Genomic DNA, 24,512 nt, shown 5'->3' on the forward strand with positions numbered 1-24,512 from the left:
GCAACACATTTTTACCTCTACTACAGCAAAGAGAAATCAATTTAAAACCCCCATGAAATCAAAATCGGAGTTTGGTGGATTTTAGTCCATGTATAATAGCTTCAAGGCCATCTATATGCATTTAAATACGCATTTAAAAAAAAAAGAAATGGAATTATCCCTGCGATATGTCCAACCTAAAAGTTCCTGTTTCAATAGGAAATACATCAATGCAGAAAAGAAAGCTGCACTCAAAGCGGATTCATGCTGATGTTAACAGAGAGGGCTACTTAAATCTGCTGTCGTATATAATGAAGGGTAGATTTATCACAACATATGGAATTGTAAAACTTTAATTCTCTTTGCGGAATAAAAACACTTAAGATTGCAGAGGAAGATCAACCTTTATTTATTGAAACTGCTTGCATACAAAATATATTGCACTATAACCAAACAATGTCAACATAAAACCCAGTCTGTTCTGCTATTATGTACAAAGAAATTATTACCCAATGTGCAGTAACATACAAGGTCAGTCTACCTCAGTTCAGTATCTACAGTATTTCATTTTTTTTTTTTTTTTTTTTACTTTCAGTTCTTTTTCAAATCATAATAGCCTACGACGTGTGCAAGAGATGGTTTTAAAATTGGTCATAATTTCATATACATTCCAAAAAAAATAAATAACTAGAAAAAAGTCTGTTTGGCAACATTTCAAAGATTCTGTACGTCACTTTTTTTTTTTTTTTTTTTTTTTAAACAGACTTCGGTGAACTGCGGCATCTTGCCAGTTTACTACCCGCCGCGGACGTGCAGGTTGTAAAAATACTGAGCATAAACCATTTAAACACCTTATTTTGAAGTGAAGTCTAAATTTTAGGAGCCACAAGAAAGTGGTTTGTTTTTTTCCCCAACCCACAGAGCTGCAAATCCTCTGCCAGTCACAGGTTATTTCTACGTTTAAAAAGTCTAACCTTTCACATTTTTTGTTTTGCATTTATCTTGATTTCAAAAGTTTTCACAGGACACTGATCCAAGCAAATCACTTTGAAACTGGTGTATAAGCTTAACAGGTAGAGCTGGTTATTTGCCAAGGTGACTAGCGAGAGCAGAAATAGAAAAAAAGGACACTAAGTGAATGGTTTCTTGTACAGTCAAATAAAACCATAAAAACTACCATGGTTACGGTCACAGTAGGTTTAAAAAGAATCGTGGGTTCAGAACAGCGTCGCGTCTTTCTCAAAATGTAAACTAAAGTGTAATGCACAAGCACTATTCAGATAAGACAAACGGTTTTCATATCAAAAGTTAACATTGTATTCTCTATCTTACCTTGAAGCGAATTCAGCTGAAAAAAGTACAGTAGACTCCAAATTAGCGGAGACATTTAAACTTCAGTTTAGTATTGTTGACAGCATACATGTGATTCACCTGCCGAGGAAGTCTTATCACATTCTAGTTTATTATAGGTTTAGAGATTATAAAGTACTTGCAGAGTAACACAAACATAAGTGCACATTTAATTTCAAATCTAAAAAGAACAGCAACAATCTCCTAATGGATGACATAATATACAGTATGTAACCCCACAGATTAACATTTTCAGTCTATGATGAGCCATTGTTCGGACAGAGACAAAAGTTATAGATTTCTGATGTAAGTGCTTCACACCTGATGCTGTAAATACAGCAGCAAAGATGGCAGTTTTCTGTGGCCAGCATGAATGGAAAATAAAGAGCATTTCCACCCTGTTTGTGACAACAACAAAAAAGAAGCTAATTCACCTTGTGTCATTTATTACAAAAAGGTGTAAAGGTGAAATTATGGGAGGTAAACTAAGTGTAAACCAAGGAATCTGCAATGCTACGTCTAAATATACACTTATATCTGTTCTATAAAATGTAAAGATATGCTAAATTTAAAAATAAATTCATATTCGTGCCACTTGTTATTGAATTAGCATCAGTGTTCAACTCAGGGTGGCTGATTACAACTTTTGACTTCCAAATATTTATACCGTATGCAGGAATCTAGCTCAGTTAGGTTAATAACCTGTTCTACTCACAATTCATGGGAAAGTATAAATCGACTAACTTGATGGAATCTTTCCAGACATACAAAATGTTTGTGAAATACATGCAGCACAGAGAAAAAAAAAAACACCTTAGTTTTAATCGTCGGCTGGGATTGCAACAAATGTTGGTTAGATAGGTGTTGTGTCTTCTTCCCTGATTTAAACATCCAAATTATGATACCATCCACAATAGTTAAAGGCACAGATCAGACAGGAGCATTTTTTTTTTTTAACAAGTTTTACACTTTTTGTTATTTTTTGTGTTGTTTTTCTTTATTTTCTCCTTTGTTTTTTGCTTATGATGTGGCAAAAACCTCACATCAGAATGGGCTTGAGTGATCAAGGACAAAGCACGCAGAAACAATGTATGCCATGAAATGTGGCATAAACTTGGGCCCAAGTGCTGGAGTGTTTCTTTCCCTTTTTTGGACATTATTGAAAACAAATTATTTGAAAATTTGTGTTATGATTCTTTTTTTCTTTCTTTTTTTTTTAAATCCATTTTTCCACAGCTTTTGTTAGTTTCATATGTAGTCATTTAGAAAGTCAATTAGAAAACTTGTAGCTTCTGTTTGGATTTTAGAGACCGATCTCTCTTATCAATGAAGACTACAAAATTCAACACACCTTACACCAAGAGACCTGGTCTTTTTACCCCATGATCAATTACAAAGTGTGCTTTATGTCATGTCTCGCGCCATCCCTACTGACCTGGTTCTCTTTGGCCTAATGTGTCTCTAATGAAGAAGCATCAAGATTGGTGGAGCTGGGTGGGAGAATGGGCAGGGGGAGGGGTGGGGCAATTTTTGTCTACGAAATTCCGTTCACAACAGCTTGGCTGTCTGGGCTGTCCTGCTTCTCTTTCTTCATCCCTCTTTCCTTTATGGGTCTCTGTCGGTTCCCTCCGCTGTCTGCTGCCAGACCTTGGGACCCTCGGCTGGTGTGGATGCTCCTCTCGTTATTGCTGTCGATGCGGATCTAGTGAACACCATGATGATTGGACTAGTGAGTAAATGATGAATGCTTAAACTAAATACATGAAGCATTGTATGTGAATGTTGCAAAATAAATCTTACCAAAATCTGAAAAACAGTACTGCAGTTACTCCCTCGAAGCATTTTTTATGTTTAAGCAAATTTACGAAAAGCCTAAAGCACACGTCATAACTTTGGTACCAATACTAATGGAAAAATAAATAAATAAATATTATGATAACTGGTAACAATCTATGGCAGTGGTTCTGAAACTATGCTGGTTGAGTGCCCCAGGTGGTGCACACATGACTCTGACAATTCACAATACAAAAAAAAAAAAAAAAGGCTCCAGGCGTCTTTTGCAAGAGTAGCAAAACTGAGGCAATCGTCAAAAAAAAAAAGGGCAAGATATCATTGTGCTTGGTCTCAAAACAAGCATCCAGATTTCATGAAGGCAAGCTTTCAGAATGGCCTTCTTTATTAATTATTATGTGTATTCTTAGATGTGTATCATCAGTTCTCAAGAGTGAAATTACGAATCCTATAACAGAGGATTAGCTAGGTGACATTTTATTTTATTTTTTTTGACAATTCTTGAACAATAAGTGAAAAATATTAATTAATATTAACTTGTTTTGTTGTGATGTCATTTATCCAGCATAAAGTGAGAAGCCATCTTACAGCAAAGGTCAGTAAGAGAACATTGAACTGTCAAGTGTCAGTAATACAATACCTGCAGCGAATCTTCTTGGGGTCTCAGTTTGGAGTCTCTGGAACTGCGGGAGCGGGACTCATTCCAGTGCATGTCTTCAGCTGATTTAGAACAATTTTATAAAAGACAATATAAAAAAAATAAATAAAAAAAAAATCAACAATAATGTGGGCAAATGTTTAATTCTGTAGTATTGAAAAAACAAACAAACAAAACAAAATACATGCTCTTAAAAGCAAAATTATAAATATTTGCATTGTAAATATTTTAAATATAAATATATTTATTTTTAAACCATTGTTAAGGACCATCAGAGAGGTAAAAATTACTTTTGTATCCTCCCCCTCTTCCTCTCCCTCCACGGCCCCGTGGCCCTCCACCCCTTTTGCGTCCATCTGGGGCCCTTTTGGGGTAACCCATGGACTCCTCGTCTGTGGGGGCCAGGGACCAGTCGCTGAGCTCATCTCTGTGGTCAGACTCAGTCTCTGATGCATTAGAGGCCTCAGAGTTCGTGCCTAGGACAAAAACAATCATTAGTGAAAAATGATATTTGACACACATTTTCAACGGTTACACAATATAGTTATAGTTTTTATAGTCATATATTATGATGTTGCTATATTAAAACACTACAACACATTATTTTATGTTTTACCTTGTGAATTTAATAGTTGTTTTAAAATATACACCTGTTTCAAATCACATGACTGTAACACGCTTCAAAAAAGTTGGAACAGTCAAGTGTTTACCACTGTGTGACCTCACCATTTCTTCTAATAACACTTATTACGCATTTGGGCACTGAAGACACAAGTAAGTTATGTTTAGCAAGCGGAATTTTCCCTCCATTCATCCACTATGGAAGTCTTCAGCTGTGCAATTGTACAGGCCTTCAGTGTCATGTTGTGCACTTCATAATGTGTTACACTTTCTCTTTTTTGGAAACAGGTCAGGACTGCAGGCAGGCCTTTCTAGCACCCACAGTTATTGCTTATGCAGCAATACATGTGTAATCTAGGCAGGATTTGGTTTGATGTTGTCCTGCTGGGAAATTCAGGGATGTCCCTGGAAAAAGACAGCATCTGGATGGCAGTAGGTTTCTCCAAAATTCATATGTAATGTATTTTTCTGCATTAATGGTGCCTTCACTGATGTGCAAGTTACCCACACTATGGGCACTGACACACCCCCATACCATAACAGACACCCTTTTCCTCTTTGGCCCGGGGAACACGATGGCTGTTTTTAATCAAAAACTATTTGAAATGTGGACTCGCCAGACCAGAAGACACGATTCCACTGTTCTACTTTCCAACTCTGATGAGACCGAGCCCAGAGAAGTCGGTGGTGCTTCTGGACAGTGTTGATGTATGGCTTCTGATTTGCATAGTAAAGTCTTAACTTGCATCTGTGGATGCAGAGGTGAATGGTGTTGACTGACAAAGGTTTACTGAAGTACTCCCGAGCCCATGTCATGATATCCATAGATCCATATCCATGAAGAATTTCAGTCAGCATTTAGGCCCCATCATAGTACAGAGACTGCACTTATCAGTGTTAAAAATTACTTGCCTTATCTTATTGCGGCTGCATTTCTCCGAGTGCTCTTAGATCTTAGTGTTGCCTTCGACACCATAGATCGTGACATTCTCTTGGATAGGCTTGAGAATTATGCTGGCATTTGTGGACAGGCATTAGCTTGGTTTAGGTCTCATCTCTGACTGCTACCACTTTGTCTGGGTAAATGAGGAACAATCAGATCAAATTAAAGTATGGAGTGCCACAGGGATCAGTTTTAGGGCCTCTGCTTTTCTCCCTATATATGCTCCCCCTGGGAGACATTATCAGGAACCATGGAATTAGTTTTTGCTGTTATGTCGAAGATACCCAACTTTATATTTCTTCGAAACCCGACGAAATTTCACAATTTTCCAAATTAACAATGTATAAATGATATCAAAGAGTGGATGGCAAGAAATTTCCTTCTACTCAATTCCAATAAAACAGAAGTACTAATTATTGGAACAAAAACCTCAAATATAATCGGACTCTTGATGGATGTACCATAATGTCAACTCCAACAGCAAAAAATGTAGGCGTTATATTTGATAGCAATCTAACCTTTGAAAAACTAATTTCCAATATTTGTAGGACTGCATTCTTCCATCTAAATTATGACACATGCTGTCTCTTTCAGATGACGAAACACTAATTCATGCGTTCATGACCTCAAGACTAGATTATTGTAATGCATTACTAGGTAGGTGTCCTGCAGGTTTAATAAATAAACTTCAGTTGATTAAAAATGCAGCAGCTAGTGTGCTAACTAGAACCAAGAAATTCGATCATATCAGCCCCATTTCATCTGAGTTACTTTGGCTACCTGTTTTGTCTGTTAATTACTTAAAAAGCTTTGAATGGTCTAGCTCCAAAGTACTTAAGTGACCTTCTAACACACTATAATCCAATCACGCTCACTACGATCGCAAAACTCTGGCCTGCTAACAATACAGAGAATATCAAAATCCACAAAAGGAGGGAGATCATTTTCATATTTGGCTCCTAAACTATGGAATTGTTTTCCTAGCAGGGTTTGACCTAAGACACACTCTCTCAGCTTAAGTCTAGACTAACTTATCTATTCAGCCAGGCATACACCTAATTTATCCATCACTTCACAGTTATGCTGCTTTAGTTACAGGTCTGCTGGAACCGAAAACACTTCTCTTATTCTTAAACCCTTCTTTAAAGTGAATGCCATCTATGCTAATTTTATTCTACTTCTTTCCCTGTCTAAATCTCAAGATTATATCCCAAGGTTACCAGAGCCTGCCAGATCCATCTCTGGTCCTGCCTGATGTCCAACTTCCACTCCGTCACTGAGTGATGACCAACTGCAGCATGTACCAGCCAGACTTCACTTCAGTCTACCAAGATGAACTTCTCAGAGGATGAATTAATGCAAACTTAGACATGGGATTTTTCCTGAGCCACTGTCTCAAGCATGGGCTCAGGATGGATTTCACCAAAAATGACCTGCCATAAGCTTCCAGCCGGACTGCGATGTTCCACACTGAATGATACCTGTATTAACTTGGTCTAACGAGGGACAACACTCTCTTAAAAAAACTAATAAATAATAAAAATGAACTACACAGAAAATTAACCACTAACAAAAGCGTTCATCTGCCAAAATCAAAGGACAATGCATCTATGTGTAATTCGGGATGACTTCAAGGACTATATCACTAAAACATAGTTCATTCAAAATCGTTTTGTTTAACCATTGACCCACAACACTTAGTTTACTAATTTTAACCACTAATAGTTCTAAACATAACTAATTGTCATTATATTAATTAATTTTCTGTTAAGGATCATTTCATGCCTGCTGTGAAAATCGCTATAAAAATAAATGTGACGACCATTACAGACCATTTTTAAAGACAGTGACTTCTGATGGATAAGAGATCATGCAAATTCAGAAGTGGTTTTCCAGCAGGACTACGTCAAACCACATACTGCCCGGATTACAAGTGCATTTCTGCATAAGCAGAGAGTGCAGGTGCTAGTTTGGCTTGCGTGCAGTCCTGACCTATCTCCAATTAAGAAAGTGTGGTGCATTATGAAGTGCAAAATATGGCAACGAAGACCCCGTACAATTGCACAGCTGAAGACCTGCATAATGCATGAATGGGGGGGAAAATTCTGCTTGTTTTACTTGGCAAACTTGTGTCTTCAGTGTCCAAAAGCTTAAGTGTTATTAGAAGCGGTAATGTTACACAGTGGTCAACACTCAACTGTCCCAATTTTTTGGAGCGTGTTGCAATTATCTGATTCGAAATGTATACACACACACACACAAAGTCAGAAGTATACATACACCTTAGCCAAATACATTTAAACTCAAAATTCCTGACATTTAATCATAGAAAACATTCCCTGTCTTAGGTCAGTTAGGATCACTACTTTATTTTAAGAATGAGAAATGTTAGAACAATAGTACATAAAATGATTTATTTAAGCTTTTATTTCGTTCATCACACTCCCAGTGGGTCAGAAGTTTACATACAGTTTGTTAGTATTTGGTGGCATTGCCTTTATATTGTTTAACTTGGGTCAAACTTTTTTTGGGTAGCCTTCCACAAACTTATCACAATAAGTTGCTGGAATTTTGGCCCATTCCTCCAGACATAACTACTGTAACTGAGTCAGGTTTGTAGGCCTCCTTGGTCAGACATGCTTTTTCAGTTCTGCCCACAAATTTTCTATCGGACTGAGGTCAGGTCTTTGTGATGGCCACTCCAATACCTTGACTTTGTTGTCCTTAAGCCATTTTGCCACAAACTTGAGGTATGCATGGGTTCATTGTCCATTTGGAAGACCCATTTGCGACTGAGCTTTAACTTCCTGGCTGATGCCTTGAGATGTTGCTTCAATATATCCATATATTTTTCCTTCCTCATGATACCATCTATTTTGTGAAGTGCACCAGTCCCTCCTGCAGTAAAGTACCCCCACAACATGATGCTGCCACCCCCATGCATCACAGTTGGGATGGTGTTCTTCGGCTCACAAGCCTCACCCTTTTTCCTCCAAACATAACAATGGTCATTATGGCCAAACAGTTCAATTCTTGCTTCATTAGACCAAAGGAAATTTCTCCAAAAAGATCTGTCCCCATGTGCACTTGCAAACTATAGTCTGGCTTTTTTTTAATGCCGGTTTTTGAGCAGTGGCTTCTTCCTTGCCGAGCAGCCTTTCAGGTTATGTCGATACAGGACTTGTTTTACTGTGGATAAAGATACTTGTCTACCCATTTCCTCCAGTATCTTTACAAGGTCCTTTGCTGTTGTTCTGGGATTTATTTACACTTTTCACATCAAAACACATTCATCTCTAGGAGACAGAATCAGTCTCCTACCTGAGCAGTATGATGGCTGCGTGGTCCCATGGCATTTATACTTGCGCACTATTGTTTGTACATCCCCCGGGTGAACCGGACTTGTGGAGATCCACAATTTGTTTTCTGAGGTCTTGGCTGATTTCTTTAGATTTTCCCGTGAGGCACTGAGTTTGAAGGTAGGCCTTAAAATACATCCACAGGTACACCTCCAATTCAGTACACCTCCTATCAGAAGCTAATTGGCTAACTGTCTAAAGGCTTGACATCATTTTCTGGAATTATATATACACACACACACACACACACACACACACACACAGTGCCTTGCAAAAGTATTCAGACCCCTGACCAATTCTCTCATATTACTGAATTACAAATGGTACACTAAAATTTCATTCTGATTGATAATTTAAAACACTGAAACTCAAATTCAATTATTGTAAGGTGACTTTTTTTATTTTTCATAAAAATATTTCCCAAAAAAAATAATGTCTTGCTTGCATAAGTATTCAACCCCCACACATTAATATTTGGTCGAGCCACCTTTTGCTGCAATAACTGCTTTAAGTCTTTTGGGGTACATATGTACCAGCTTTGCACACAGTGACAAAGTGATTTTGGCCCATTCTTCTCGGCAGATTTGCTCCAGGTTGTTCAGGAGACTCAAGATGGCGCCGAGTATGGCTGCTGCGTTGCGAGCTCCGACACAACATTGTAGTGTTTTGTTTGTTTACAATTCTTATGTTTTTTGTATTGGATGTTGTCTGCCTTATTGTATGTGTATATTAGATTTTAAATTGTGTTGTTAATCTGATGTTTATTGTAAATTGGTATATGTCTCATCACTGTCACGACTACTATGTTGCTCGGAACTGCACCCAAGAATTTCACACACTATTGCACTTATGTATACGGTTGTGTGACGATAAAAGTGATTTGATTTGGTTGGGCGATGTTTGTGGACTGCAGTTTTCAAATAGATTGAGATCAGTACTTTGACTGGGCCACTGTAGGACATTTATCTTTTTGTTATTTTTTTGAGCCACTCCAATGTTGCTTTGGCCTTGTGCTTGGGATTATTGTCATGCTGAAAGGTGAATTTCCTCCCAAGCTTCGGTTTTTTAGCAGACTGAAGCAGGTTCTCTTGCACTATTTCCCTATATTTTGCTACATCCATTCTTCCTTCAATTCTAACAAGATGCCCAGTCCCTGCTGTTGAGAAGCATCCCCAGAGCATGATGCTGCCACCATCATACTTCACTGTAGGGATGGTGGGTCTTGAGGCATAGGAAATGTTAGGTTTGTGCCACACATAACGCTTTGAATTTTGGACAAAAAGCTCTATCTTGGTCTCATCCGACCACAAAACCTTCTCCCACATCGCAGCTGGGTCACTCATATGCTTTCTAGCAAACTCCAGACGTGCTTTCAGATGGTACTTTTTGAGTAACGGCTTCTTTCTTGCCACCCTCCCATACAGGCCAGTGTTGTGCAGTGCTCTTGATATGGTTGACTGGTGCACCATTACTGCACTCCTAGCCACTGAACTCTGTAGCTCCTTCAAAGTGATTGTTGGCCTCTCTGTGGCTTCTCTCACAAGTCTCTTCTTTGTTAAAAGCGCTGGGTTTTGAGGGACAGCCTTTTCTTGGCAGTGCCTGGGTGGTGTGGTGCAGCTTCCACTTCCCGTTTATTATCCAACTGTGCTCACTGGGATATCCAAACATTCTGATATTATGCTGTACCCTTTCCCTAATCTATGCATTTTTATTACTTTATCTCTAACTTCTGAGGAATGCTCTTTGGTCTTCATTTTCATTCAGATTCACAGCCTGACCAATGATCCTTCAACAATGGGTTTTTTTTATCCAGAAAATATGATTGCAACTTTACCATTGGTATCCACCTGTGAATCATTAAAGTAATTGTGTCCTCGTTAGGGCAATTTCTTTCATCGGTGTAACCTGGCAGCTTCCACAGCACAGGGGTTGAATACTTGTGCAAGCAAGATTTTTCTTTTTTTTTAATTTTTTTTTTTTTTTTTTTTTATATATTTCCCAACATAAAACCAATGTCACCTAACAATAACTGATTGAGTTCCAGTGTTCTAAAATAAAATATCAAACAGAATGAAATTTCAATGCACCATTTGCAATTCAGTAATATGAGATAATTGGTCAGGGGTCTGAATACTTTTGCAGGGCACTGTGCGTGCACACACACGAAGTCAGATGTTTACATACAATTAGGTTGAAGTCAATAAAATGCTTTTTATTTTACCACTTCACAGATTTAATATTAGCAAACTATAGTTTTGGCAAGTCGTGCAGGACATCTACTTTGTGCATGACACAAGTCATTTTTCCAACAATTGTTTACAGACAGATTGTTTCACTTTTAATTGACTATAAATCACAATTCCAGTGGGTCAGAAGCAGTGTTGTAGTACTAAAGATCGGTCTTGGTCTCGAGACCACTTTTTGAAGGTCTCGGTCTAGTCTCGGAATCGACCGCATTTTTACACGGTCTTGTCTCGGTCTCAGACAAAGAGGACTCAGGATTTTATTTCAAGACCGATCAAGACCACAACTGGATATCACTAAATTGCCGGTACATTGTCTGATTTAATTGTTAACATCATTACTGTGATTGGATGAAAAACTTCCTGCTTCAAATGCAAGCAATAACTTGACTCATTTCTAATTTGAACTTTTTGTTACCGTTAACAGCTGTCACCCCTCCCGCCCCCCTTCACACACTCAAAGAAAGTGAATGCGGAAGACAGGAGAAGAAACTGTGGCTGTCTGAGAGATGTTAGCCAAAACTTCTGTAATACAATTTGGCTACCTAAACCAGTGTTTCCCAACCACTGTGCCCACTAGTGTGCCGTGAAAGATTGTGAGGTGTGCCATGGAAAATTATCAAATTCCTCAAAATAAATAAATACTGTTTTTTTTCCCCCAGTATTTTAGTAAAGGCATAGAGAAGGTAGAAGAGTTTTAAAGTTGCCAATTCAGTATATTTTCCAAAGTATTTTATGCAACCAGTTTAAATATTTTGTCCATCACAACATTATTGTTCTAACAAACTCTAGTCTGTTGTCAAACGCAACTCCTCACATGCCCACAAAATGATGCTTCATCATCACACTTGTAGTAAAAACATTCAGTCAGTGAACCGAATGAATGAATAGAATACAACAGGTGTATTGTTTTACTTAGACTAAAAGCTGTTTATTTGTGCACAGCATAGAGTTACAGATGTTATGAACAGATGTGGCTTACTTGTTGCGTTTCTCTCATGAAACATAAGACTGAGAAACTGTTACATATGATTACTAAAAGCAAATTCTCCTGCTTTAAACAAGTCCAAAAACACAGTGTTTAACGTGTAGATTCTGAGGTACTGTAATCTTCACGGAACGCGTTTGACATCTGAACCGGTGAATAGAGGCCGGATTGCTGCTCTCAGGTCCTAGTGCCTGCTGGATCCAACCTCTGTCAGTGCAACTTGTGTGTTTTTTTCTCTCTAACAACACCACGATTTTGACCTGGTGTAACATAGTCAGGTGCGACTATTTCTGGATAATACAGTAAATAAATAAAAAAAATGTATTTGCTGTGCTGTTGCAAGAATTAATTTGCAAGAACAAATCTACAAATTGGACAAGACACATATTTATTGGTTTTTCTTTATCCAATTAGAGCTCTTGGCATCTGTGACCTCATTATACAGCATCCCTATGTTACTTGCGTTATTTTCATAGCCAAATTTCAAACATTACGAGTTCACGCTACTAAGACAGACATACAACATGGACACGTTCTTGAAAAGGAAAACTATCGATGATGGATATGTGGGATAGTGGTGTGCCATGGGATTGTTTAATCTTAAGTGCCGTGGCAGAAAAAAGGTTGGTAAACACTGACCTAAACCACAAAGAATTAATCTGCAAAAAAGCATCCAAAAGAAAACAGTATGTACATACAGCAGTATGTAAATTCTGTAATGCAATGTTACCGAGATGGCTGGGACCACGTCAAATTTTTATCAGCACTTAGAAAGGAAGCATAAAGAAAGTTAAGCTAAGTGTAAGTGATGCTAGCAAAGCTAGCTAACTTTAGCAATCTGCCTCTTGCTGCATTCCATTCAACTCGGAAAGTTACTATATTGTTTAAGACATAGAAAAGTGAAGAGTTGAGTACTGAATAACTGTTTGATATATTCTGTACTTATGGTTTCTAGAGTCATCCAGAAAACCTGATGTGATGCTTGCACAAACATTTTACTGTTTTAGGTGGATGGTAAAGCTTGGAAAAGGAGAGTTGAATAAAGATGGTTAAGTTGATTTCAGCTCCTTAGTGTTTGTTTGTATTTGTTTGCTCATAGAAAACAAAGGAAAATTCACACATAAAATTCACCACTGCAATGCCTTTTGATTATTTATCAAGACATTTCTCATGGTTCTCACACACACACCAAATTTCTTAGTCACATAAGATGTTTCACAAAAGCATTTGTCTTATGACAGTTATTTATATCTTCAGCTTTAGTGTCAAAAGGAGATATAAATGTTAGACTCCCAAACATTACTTTTGCAAATAGAAAAGATTAGAATAGAAGCATAGGAGGGAGCCCTGCAACTGATGTCATGGCCCCCACAAAACCCCCCACTGAACATCGTGTCAGTCTGAGATTACAAAAAGAGACCGAAGCAATTGAGACACCCTAAATAGATAGAAGAACTGTGGCGAATTCTCCAAGAAGCTTGGAACATCCTGTCTGCCAACAACCAAGAAAAACTATGTCCATTGGTGCTGTTTTAAAGGCAAACGTTTATACACACTGAATATTGATTTAACTTTAAGTTTACTGGACTTTGTATGACATTAAGTGATAAATGAAAACTATTTATGTCATTATTTTTGAAGACATCCTCACTATGCAACATTTTTCACAAGTGCCTAAATCTTTTGCACAGTACTATATATGGCAATAAAAGAGGAATCTTCATTTGTTTTCTGTGGGTGTTTTTATGGGACAATTTCAGAACAATTTGAGGAGTGCCTATGGTTTGCATGTTCCACATTTTATCGTAAGTGCGTCAAGCAGTGTGGAACTCACACTGGTCTGGTCTTGACTCAGTCTCGTCCTGCCTTGGTCTTGGTCTCGACTTGGTTTCAACCCCTCAAAGTCTTGGTCTTGTCTCGGTCTCGATACACTCTGGTCTTGACTTGGTCTCGGTTTAGGTGGTCTTGACTACAACACTGGTCAGAAGTTTACATACACCAAGTTAACTGTGCCTTTAATCAGCTTGGAAAATTCCAGAAAATGATGTCAAGCCTTTAGACAATTAGCTTCTGATAGGAGGTGTACTGAATTTGAGGTGTACCTGTGGATGTATTTTAAGACCTACATTCAAACTCAGTGCCTCTTTGCTTGACATCATGGGAAAATCAAAAGAAATCAGCCAAGACCTCAAAACAAATTGTGGATCTCCACAAGTCTGGTTCATCCTTGGGAGCAATATCCATATGCCTGAAGGTACCACGTTCATCTGTACAAACAATAGTACGCAAGTATAAACACCATGGGACCACGCAGCCATCATACCGCTCAGGAAGGAGTCACATTCTGTCTCCTAGAGATAAACGTAGTTTGGTGCGAAAAGTGCAAATCATTGCCAGAACAACAGCAAAGGACCTTGTGAAGATGCTGAAGGAAACAGGTAGACAAGTATCTATACCCACAGTAAACAAGTCCTATATCAACATAACCTGAAACACTGCTCAGCAAGGAAGAAGCCACTGCTCCAAAACCACCATAGAAAAGCCAGACTACAGTTTGCAAGTGCACATGGAGACAAAGATCTTACTTTTATATATCCTCTGGTCTGATGAAACAAATTTAACTGTTTGGCCATAATGACCATCATTATGTTTGGAGGAAAAAGGGTGAGGCTTGCAAGCTGAAGATCACCATCCCAACCGTGAAGCATGGGGGTGGCAGCATCATGTTGTGGGGGTGCTTTGCTGCAGGAGGGACTGGTGCACTTCACAAAATAGATGGGATCATGAGCAAGGAAAATTATGTGGATATACTGGAGCAACATCAAGACATCAGCCAGGAAGTTAAAGCTTGGTCGCAAATGGGTCTACCAAATGGACAATGACCCCAAGCATACCTCCAAAGTTGTTGCAAAATGGCTTAAGGACAAAGTAAAGGTATTAGATTGGCCATCACAAAGCCCTGACCTCAATCCGAATTTGTGGGCAGAACTGAAAAAGCATGTGCGGCGAGCAAGGAGGCCTACAAACCAGTTCTGTCTGGAGGAATGGGCCAAAATTCCAGCAACTTATTGTGAGAAGCTTGTGGAAGGCTACCTAAAATGTTTGACCCAATTTAAACAATTTAAAGGCAATGCTACCAAATACTAACAAACTGTATGTAAACTTCTGACCCACTCGGAATGTGATGAAATAAAAATCTGAAATAAATAATTCTCTCTACTATTATTCTGACATTTCACATTCTTAAAATAGTGATGCTAACTGACCTAAGACAGGGAATATTTTCGACGAATAAATGTCAGGAATTGTGAAAAACTGAGTTTAAATGCATTTGGCTAAGGTGTATGCAAACTTCTGACTTCAACTATGTATGCATGTATGTGTGTGTGTGATTATATATATATATATATATATAAAAAAAATCACACACACACACACCCCCACATATTACATTCACAAAGTAAAACATCAATGTGTAGTGCTTTCAGTATAGCACAGGGTGAATAGAATTTACAAATTGTTGTATTTATTAGCATTTTCCATACTGTCCCAACTTCAAAATTGGGGTTGTATATGGAGTAGGGTGGTCGTCGATGACTGATATAATACTAATATATATATATATATATATATTCACACACACACACACACACACACACACACACACACACACACACACACAACACCCCCCAAAATGTATTTGGATATTTAAGCAAGACTTTTAAATGTCATTGCATTAGATAGCAAAGTACCAAACCAAGTGACATTTAACAGATTTGGTTGTCAACGTCAGTGGAAAATGTCCACAGTTTATGTTATGAACTACACATGTCGTTACTCTACCAGGACATCTGTGTGAACTAGAGGAAAGCTTACTACATATAGCCACAATAAATCACTTTGAGACCAATTGGTTACAAGTAATTGTAAAAATGGCTCAGACTGAAGTTGAAGAAAAGTTCAAGCATCATTTGTTTACAGTTGTCACATGCTTTGATATTTTGGCATCTATTTCAATTACATTTATACTGTATATATGTTTTTAAATAGTGGCTTCAGTGTCCATATACTTTTTTGGGCCACTGTATATTTCTGTCATTTTGGGTCAACCATACCAGATGCCAGTGTTGGGCCCCGCCTCCCTCTCCCTCCACGACCAAAGGGTTTGACACCACCTCGCGATGGGCCCATTCCATTATCAGCGATGAAAGGTTTCTCTTTCTCAGGCCGTCCTGGCAGACCTCTGGGTCCTCCACCGATCTGTCTGAGCTGCTCATCGATCTGAAGTCTCTCCATCCGCAGCTGGTCTACCTCCTGAACATCAAACAATTATAATCAACAGTCCAAAAGTCACTATTCGCTACTCTTTGTATGGAAAAGAGCAGCTGCAAACTTCGCAAAATATCTCCTTTTGTGTTCCACGGAAGAAAGTCATATGGATTTGGAAAGACATAGGGGTGAATAAATGATTACAATTCACCCAATAAATGAAAACTCGCTCTTTAATTGCTGCATTCATGACTTTATTTGATGTGCACTGCAAGTACACATCGACAAGAAGAAACAAGGAGAAGAAAAAGTAATTGCTACCTTTAGATAATTCAGATGATAATCCAGAAGAATGCGGGCGTTTGAAATGCTTTCCTTCGTCCCCACAAACACAAATGGCACCATTCCCTGGAGGTGCAATACCAGTACAAATTATAGTTTGAGTAAATAAAGAAGGCAATTAACTGAATTAATTGAAAGTTTTACATTTATGTCAACACCACAAAGAGGGATCTGGGCAAATTCTATAATATTAGTATGACACAATTATATAATGTCTTCCTTCATTGAATAGAAAGCAGTTAAATATAAAGCTATAGTTTTGCTTCGTCATTCTTAATGCATCTAGATGGGATTACAATATTCTGTAATAAGCATTCCTCTACAGTCTACAATGATTAGTGGGCTGCAATACATTCCACTTTAATTACTATAAATTAATGCATTTCCCCAGCATCTACACTTCTGCCACCCATAAATACAACAGTGGCTGTATTGAGCCACACAAACACACACGGACCTCCTCTAATGGAGACGGCATTTTATCATTTTCTGGTTCCACTCGAACTCTGACGACTCCTGATTTATCCACAACCTCTTGAATCAGCTTACCACTCTTGCCAATGACTTTGCCTGTAGGACGGGGGAGAAAATCATTTAATGACTAGTTTTAAACATCATGGTGCAGGAAAGGAGATTCAGTCCATGAAGGAGAATGCGGTTCATTTTATTTGTACTTACCGACTAAATTTTTAGGAACTTTTATAACATCTTCAGAAAATTCCAGGTAGCTCCTGGCCTTCCGTACTGCTTCCTGGTCCTAGAATTCAAACAAATCACAAATGTCAAATCGTCTTAAACATTTGTGTTTTGGGCTTACATATTCCCACTTGTGATATCAAAAGTACTGGTACTTTAAAGTTGATACTTAAAAAAAAAATTACTATACCAGTCTTTCTACATTGTCGGTACTACTTGACTCAATTTGGTTTCCAAGTGTGTTCACTGCTGTCAAGCAGAGTGCATCAATTAAAATTCCTGCACCTTGACTCTTCCAGTCATTCATGATTTTCAATTAAGGATTTTTTTAAATCCTTGAAAAGAGATTCACAAAGAGCAATTTCTGAGCATATCCAGAAGAATATTCACTACAGAAATTTCCATATATTTTCTAAGACTTTAAGCTTGAACTAAATTCCATGACTTATCCAGGCCTTGACCTGGTATTTGGGCTAAACAGAGTAATCTATAAAAACTGTAATACATAATATCTACAGTATATAAGCTGTTAGTGCAATCTTTTCTGACTAGTTGTAAATGAGTGGGTGAACGTGACAAGAGACACTGGCTGTAACTTCAGCTGTCTGGTTACCTCTCCATAAATGTGAAACGTGCACGTCTCCTCATCTAGATCTATGGTGGTGACTCCTGGAATCTTTCGGGCTTGCTGGATGTTTGCCCCATGGGTGCCTATAGCCAGACCCATGAGATCATCTCGAACCACAAACTGCTCGTGGAACCTTGAGGCCAGTTGGCGAGAGCTCTGGGAGACAAAAATGGGATGATTATCAATATCGGTAAAAACGGTCACATTTTCAAGAGCTTAAACAATACATACAAGCTGCCTATGCATCTGTAAATAGAGTTTTGCACATCAGAGTATCAAATTCTGCCTAAACATGAATACACAACAGCTGTGCATTTGCTTGTATGATAAAGTAATACCCATTTGCACCTGTTAAATATAGACTGTCTGTGACACACCATGTATTTGTGTCCAGTAATGTGATACCTGACATTCAGTAAGAAATCAACCAGTGAAGCTATGATATTGCTGACAGTTTTTTTTTTATTATTATTCAATGCCATTAGAGAAATAATATTGATATAGTTCAAGTTCACTCATAAATTAAGTTCTGTCACTATTTTCTCAACCTCATGTTTTTATCCATATGATATTCAATCTTTGATAAGGAGAAGTTAGGCGGTATGTTAAACTCAAGGCCCCAGCACACTTCCAATTAAATAGAAGAACGAACGAGTGACGTAATTTAGAAAAGAAATTGGCCCAAATGAAAGTGTTTGAGTTAGTTTCAGTGGTCCGTAACAGCTCGCCAGCGCGAACTTACAGGAAAACTTCTTACCGGCTGCTAAACACATTCTTACTGCCATTGGTCCATGTCATTGGGAGGTGTGGCCTGGACTACCGGTGTGCAGAGTTATTAGGTAGCTGGTACAAATTTACTTGCATCCGTACAATCGTTCACGTAGAGACATTTTCCAAGGACATGTCATGCAATTTCTTTGTTTAATCAATCAACAAGAGGAATCAAATATATTTAAATACTCTTAAGTGCCCATTCACTCATGTGCCATCTGCAACGAAAAGCCATTCATTTCACACATCTACCCAAAGAACGATATGCCCATCATCATTCTTTTTTCTATATTCCTTCCCTTAACACTCTTTTATACACCCATCATTGCAGTAGTATCAGTCATCATAAATTACAATAACAGAGTGTAATTGGCACATATTATGACAGCGTATAGCCTATGTTAGCACCATGAATGCAAAAGGTAAACATTACAAATTACACATTATCTACTGCATATATAATACTTTAAATCATCATCGAGTGGTTAAAACACCATATTTTACTTATCTTGTGTGCATTCTACTCATAGAAAAAGGAATTGATGACACATTTTAAAAGGGTAATAAAATGCTATTTTTTTTTAATAATTTTAGGGTCTACTGATAATGTCAGTAAAGTTTTTTGCACCAAAACTGTCATAGTTTAATAATAAATGATCATTTTCCACACCATTTCTGGACCTCTGTCTCAAACGCTTCTTTAAACTTCAAAGTAAACGCCCACTGTTCTGATTGGCTAACATCGTCCAGCCCCTCAAATTCTGCCATATTTGAAACTCAATCAGAAGAGAATAAACAAGCTCTCCACAACATTATAAAACTAAATTTCAGGGTTTACACAATGCACATCCAAAACATTGCAACCGTATATATTACACTGCTCATTCAAGCACATTAGATTAAGCACCATAACTATCAAACAGTCATGACATATGAAATATTCAAGAATGAAAGAGTTCACTCAAGTTTTTGCAGTCAAGTCCAAGTGTTTTTAACTGCTCCATTATTCTTCAATAACAGTTCCTTTGCAACACTTGAATCATATTATGACTGGTTCACAAGCAGTCCACGCTGATATTCGCACATAAACAGTCCATAGCACAGTAAATCAAGATGCTCACACATAGGCGCACTGAGGTGCGGATTGGCAGAAATGCATCCAAACGGTCAAAGACGTCCAGCTAATACTTGTTTACACGCACCAACAATTAAAAATAGCGCAGATGGGCGCAAGAACAGCAAGCAGAGTAGCTGAATGAAACTGAATGGCATCTCCGTTTCTGAATTGTAACTTGACACTACGTCTTTTAAAAGCAGCGTGATAAACATGACAACGGTCAAAGACATCAGTGTAGGGTTAGGGTGCGATGACATGTTGTGGGGTGTGTAAATACAACTGAGAAATGTCTCGTGACATCACAAACTTTTCAAACAGGTGGGAACTATAAATGCTCTTTTTAGACTGGGGAAGAAGTTTTGTGTTCTGAAATTTATAGTATGTTTTTATAGTAGTTACCTCTTATACACTCACCGACCACTTTATTACGTACACCTACTTATTCATGCGATCTAATCAGCCAATCGTGTAGCAGCAGTGCAAGAATAACTAGGTGTACATAATAAAGTGGTCGGTGAGTGTATGTCTAAATATCAAGGAAAATTTGATTTTCCATTTCATGACCCCTTTAACATCATATTAGCTGATGTTTTAAATGTAGTCTTCAGGGTCCTCATATTCAAATGTTTCTCTAAACACCTCCCCCAGCGGTGTGGATGTTGTCTGAATGTTCCCAAACATTATGTTGTTGCTCAGCTGTTTCGAACTTCTTTTTACCTCTACACAATGAATGAAGGAGAACTTCTGTAAGTGTGCTGTGGCCTTCAGTCACCATTCAATTTAATTGCATCTTTTTTTTTTTTTATTTAATCAGTCAATGATGACTGAGGCTGTCATTCCTCCTAACATTTCCTTTTGTGTTCCACAGAAATAAAGTCATTTGGAGCAACACGAGTGTGAGTAATAAAGAAAGGATTTTCATTTTTGGGTGAATTATCCCTTTAAGACTGTTAGAAAGCATTAATAAAGTCTTTGCTGGCTAGTTATAAATAAGTGGGGTGAACTTGACACTAAACGCCAGGGGTGTCTACAACCGTACCTCCAGTTGCCTGGTTGCTTCTTCATTCCGCAGCATCAGCGTCAGCTTTGTACGCAGACTCCTGAAGTGCATGTCACTCAACATAGATATTCGTTTTGCTGTAACCTCATTAATGGACTGAAAATAAAAAAAGACAATTATCCGATTCATGAAACTTAACAACCCAAGCGTACATTAGTCCTCAAACTGATTTAAAACACTGCCACCTACCAAAATAACCAGCTGCTTTTCGTCAGCGTCGTAAGTGACGTAAAGAGCTCCAATCGCTTTTTTAAAATCTTTATGAGCGGAGTCCTTCGCACACCTATGAAACAATCAAAAGATACTGGCTAAGTTATTGTAAAACACAAACACACAGAGACACATTTGTATGGTAGAATATCAGCTGAGAAGTTGCAAGAACAAAAATAAAACATTTGATTTAACAACTCCATGAAGCGTTTCAATACCTGGCTACTTACATTTGTCTAAGGTCTTCTGGAATGTCTAGTCTGGTTTTGAGAAAGGTGTTCTTTGAAGCTGGTTTGTTGGGGTTCACAGGTCGTAGCCTCTCTAATGTGACTATTTCATTTAGCGTCGCATCACAGGTTGCATATTCTATGACATAAAACTGGGAGAAGGAAAAGAAATTACATTTTCATTAAAACAAAATATATATAATTCTGCATACATCTTCATTCTAGCATACAAATATTCTCTATAGTAGTGCTTTAGGACTCAGATTGTACTTCAGACATCAAGTGGCGACACAACAATGTCCTAACCTTTTTAGCATAAAAATGTCAATAAAAACACCCATAAAAACAAAATTTATTGATATTTATTTTTGTATTATTAGTTTTCAAGGATGGGGGCATGTCATACAACAATTCCATGTTGCCTAAAGCGGCGGTCACACTACACTTTAAGCATGCAAACATTTTTCGGACAACGCAACAGACCAGAATATTGTCACGCGAGAGACTTCTGGTTTAAATAATAAAAAATAAAAAAATAAATATACAAAATGTTAAAATATACAATCTGCTCTCTTTCCTGCAACAATAAAAACATGCAGCTTTGAAATATGTATCCTTTGCACTGAGCCGAGTTCAGCGCGTGACGTTTCGATCTACTATTGGTCATGCGTCTTCACGTCAAACAGATTCGCAGGTCAGAGTTCACCAAAAACCTGAACTTTCGCCCACAGCAAAATGCGATGTCTCTTCAAATGAGCTTGCATTTCCGGTCTCCCGCGTTTGGATGCGTATGAATGGGAGTCAGTGGAGCATGAATTGTAGTGACCGTACCTTAATTCAGCTAGCTACTACCAAGTGACAGATGAATTTGTGCCAAAATAACATAGAATTTCAGGTCTTTGCCATCAACAACAAACGCCATGGGAAGCATTTACTATTCTTTAATAGAAAGGTCCAATTGTTGGTCTGTCTGATGGCTTTCTTTAGACATGGCCCTGGTTACCAAACTGCTCACCTCTCCTTTCACCATTCGAACTTTGGCTAGCCACCATCCACATGGCTCCTTATCATTGGCCCTGGAGTACACCTGTGGAACAGATGTACATAATAAACACTTTACAGAAATGAAATATTTGTTTGATATTTGGGCAACCTCTGATAGGCCATACCTCCACTTCATCACTCTCATTTATCTCTTTCTGAAATCCAGTTGGAGGTGGAAACCGAACATCGTGGAAAGGAATCTGTCGCTCTGGTTGCCAACTATGAATTGAAATAAAGAATGCTTTGAAGTAAACACATTTTTGTTTATTTTTTACATAATCCATAATATTACGTAAGAAAATGTGACACCGTAAACATGCATTTGTTTGCTGAAGTTGGTACTCACTTGTTCTCAAAAGACACTGTGACCGTGCTTTCATGAACATCCTTAATAAGAGCCTGTAAGAGGAAGTAATAACTCATTATTATTTAATTGGCTCTGTCTCAAAAACTAGTAAGCTGCCTATCCGGAGAATCTAGATTCCATGTATCTTCAGAATTTAAAAGGAAAAACACTGCAATTGTTGGTTTAGAAAAACAGCTATTGGGTAGTCCTGCGGTGTGACATTCTATACTCCATCTAAAACCATTTTGCTCATTTTATAACAGCCTAATGCATGCAGCTTTTATGACCTAATTCATTTGTCAAAATGCAGAGTCATTTAAAATGAACTAGTGAAGGCAGAAAAGGTGCTTAAAATGGTAAGGTGAAAGCCTAAAATATAAACTTTTCCTTATAGTACATTGAATACATTTTACCCTAAAATCTTGACGTTGATAAATATGGACACGTTTTGCCTCAACTACCCTTAAATATATAACTAATCATACAGTTAAAAACTATTAAGCAGTAATGATGTTTTAATCATTGGGATTCTAGTTACATACACATTGCTATTCGTGCATTTTACATGTAGTCTTTAAGTTACAGTGCTTTCAATACTCCCTAATAATCCTCATAATACAAAGAGATGATATAATAATGCAATTTTTAGCACATTTGTCACCAATAATCACTATCAGGGGGACTCACTATCATGCACAGACCCAGTAGAACCAAGCCATAACACTGACAGATACTGGTGTCAAGAATGCATTAATAATATACAAGATATCAGATGATTGCAATGCATCTTTAAAGCCTATTACGTCTTATCTCGCATACATAAGGCGAAGAGGCCTGGTGTAATAAGGCAGACTGGGCCTAGCGCACCACAACGCATGAAGATCTGCGTACATGGCGTATTGAATCGTATTTTTCCATCGAAATTTGAATCTTCCGCATAGTCATGCATATACAGGAGGCGTATAATATGAGATGTGACCCGCACCTTATAGAAAGCTCCGCTCGCGCCTCGGACTTCCACCGCGAGCTCGTCCATGACGCCAGTAATCTAATACAAAACTGATCACAGCTGCAGTCAACTCGAGCTTTCTTTTACACAGAGCAGCAGTATTCTGTCCGGACGTAATCGTTTACGAGCGTGTGCACCGATAGTCGTGTTTGTTTTCAAGGAAATGAAAGCGAAACATTGATGTGTGGACGCTGTGTAGCAGCTGCCGTTGCATTTATGTAAACACACAAGAGCCTCATTAGTTCCCCCCGTCACGTGACACGGATCCGCTTCCGTTCAGTCATGGATTGACACGCCCCCGTCACGTGACGCGCATCGGCTTCGCTTCTTCTGCTCAATAATAAAGAAAACTTTGACAATTTAAGCATTTATTTATTTATTTATTTATTTATTTATTTATTTTCAGAATTTAGCAATGCAGATTTTTTATTTTTGTTTTTTAATTTTTTTTTTTATTTTATTTTATTTTTTTTCCTGATGGCAAGTTTGGTCAGTAGGTCAGATTTTTACTTCACCTGGCAACATTTTCACTGGCCAAACCAAAATAAATAAATAAAATAAAATAAAATAAAATAAAATAAAATAAAATAAAATAATAATAATAATAATAATAATAATAAATAAATAAATAAATAAATAAATCTTATATATATATTTATATTTATTTATTTATATATGTATTAAATGGCAGAGAACAGAAAACATAGTTTTCTTTCCAAAAATGTTATTTAAAAATATTACAGTAACAAAAATAATGATATGTTTAATTTGGCCTATAATTAACATGAATTAATAATTTAGGACATTATCATTATTGCCATTTTATATCATTTTCAACTCATTTTAACAGACTACTTCAAA

General features: G+C 37.7%; 1 protein-coding gene across 1 annotated transcript; it reads right to left on the reverse strand.

Moving 5' to 3' along the window:
* Positions 1 to 364: 364 nt before the first annotated feature.
* On the reverse strand, positions 365 to 23,890 carry LOC127417725 (fragile X messenger ribonucleoprotein 1 homolog A-like). Its single transcript, XM_051657908.1, has 15 exons — positions 23,628 to 23,890; positions 22,643 to 22,695; positions 22,422 to 22,515; positions 22,268 to 22,339; positions 21,256 to 21,404; positions 21,005 to 21,098; positions 20,795 to 20,911; positions 17,853 to 18,023; positions 17,222 to 17,300; positions 17,001 to 17,113; positions 16,523 to 16,609; positions 16,048 to 16,246; positions 4,069 to 4,254; positions 3,761 to 3,840; positions 365 to 3,031 (listed from the first exon to the last, which is right to left on the reverse strand). Exons 1-15 carry the CDS (start codon positions 23,676 to 23,678, stop codon positions 2,864 to 2,866), a joined length of 1,713 nt encoding a protein of 570 aa, XP_051513868.1. The 5' UTR covers positions 23,679 to 23,890; the 3' UTR covers positions 365 to 2,863.
* Between the last annotated feature and the right edge of the window lie 622 nt (positions 23,891 to 24,512).

This window comes from Myxocyprinus asiaticus, chromosome 27 (assembly GCF_019703515.2).
Source record: "Myxocyprinus asiaticus isolate MX2 ecotype Aquarium Trade chromosome 27, UBuf_Myxa_2, whole genome shotgun sequence".
In the NCBI taxonomy this organism is placed as follows: Eukaryota; Metazoa; Chordata; class Actinopteri; order Cypriniformes; family Catostomidae; genus Myxocyprinus; species Myxocyprinus asiaticus.

What these genes read in the sequence shown, in the direction of transcription:
- LOC127417725 (XM_051657908.1), bottom strand. Translation starts at nt 23,678, where the DNA reads ATGGACGAGCTCGCGGTGGAAGTCCGAGGCGCGAGCGGAGCTTTCTAT. An exon ending in AAGCAACCAGGCAACTGGAG is followed by an intron (nt 18,024 to 20,794) that starts GTACGGTTGTAG and finishes TTTGTCTCCCAG; the next exon opens with AGCTCTCGCCAACTGGCCTC. An exon ending in ATCATCTGAATTATCTAAAG is followed by an intron (nt 16,247 to 16,522) that starts GTAGCAATTACT and finishes TTTGATGTTCAG; the next exon opens with GAGGTAGACCAGCTGCGGAT.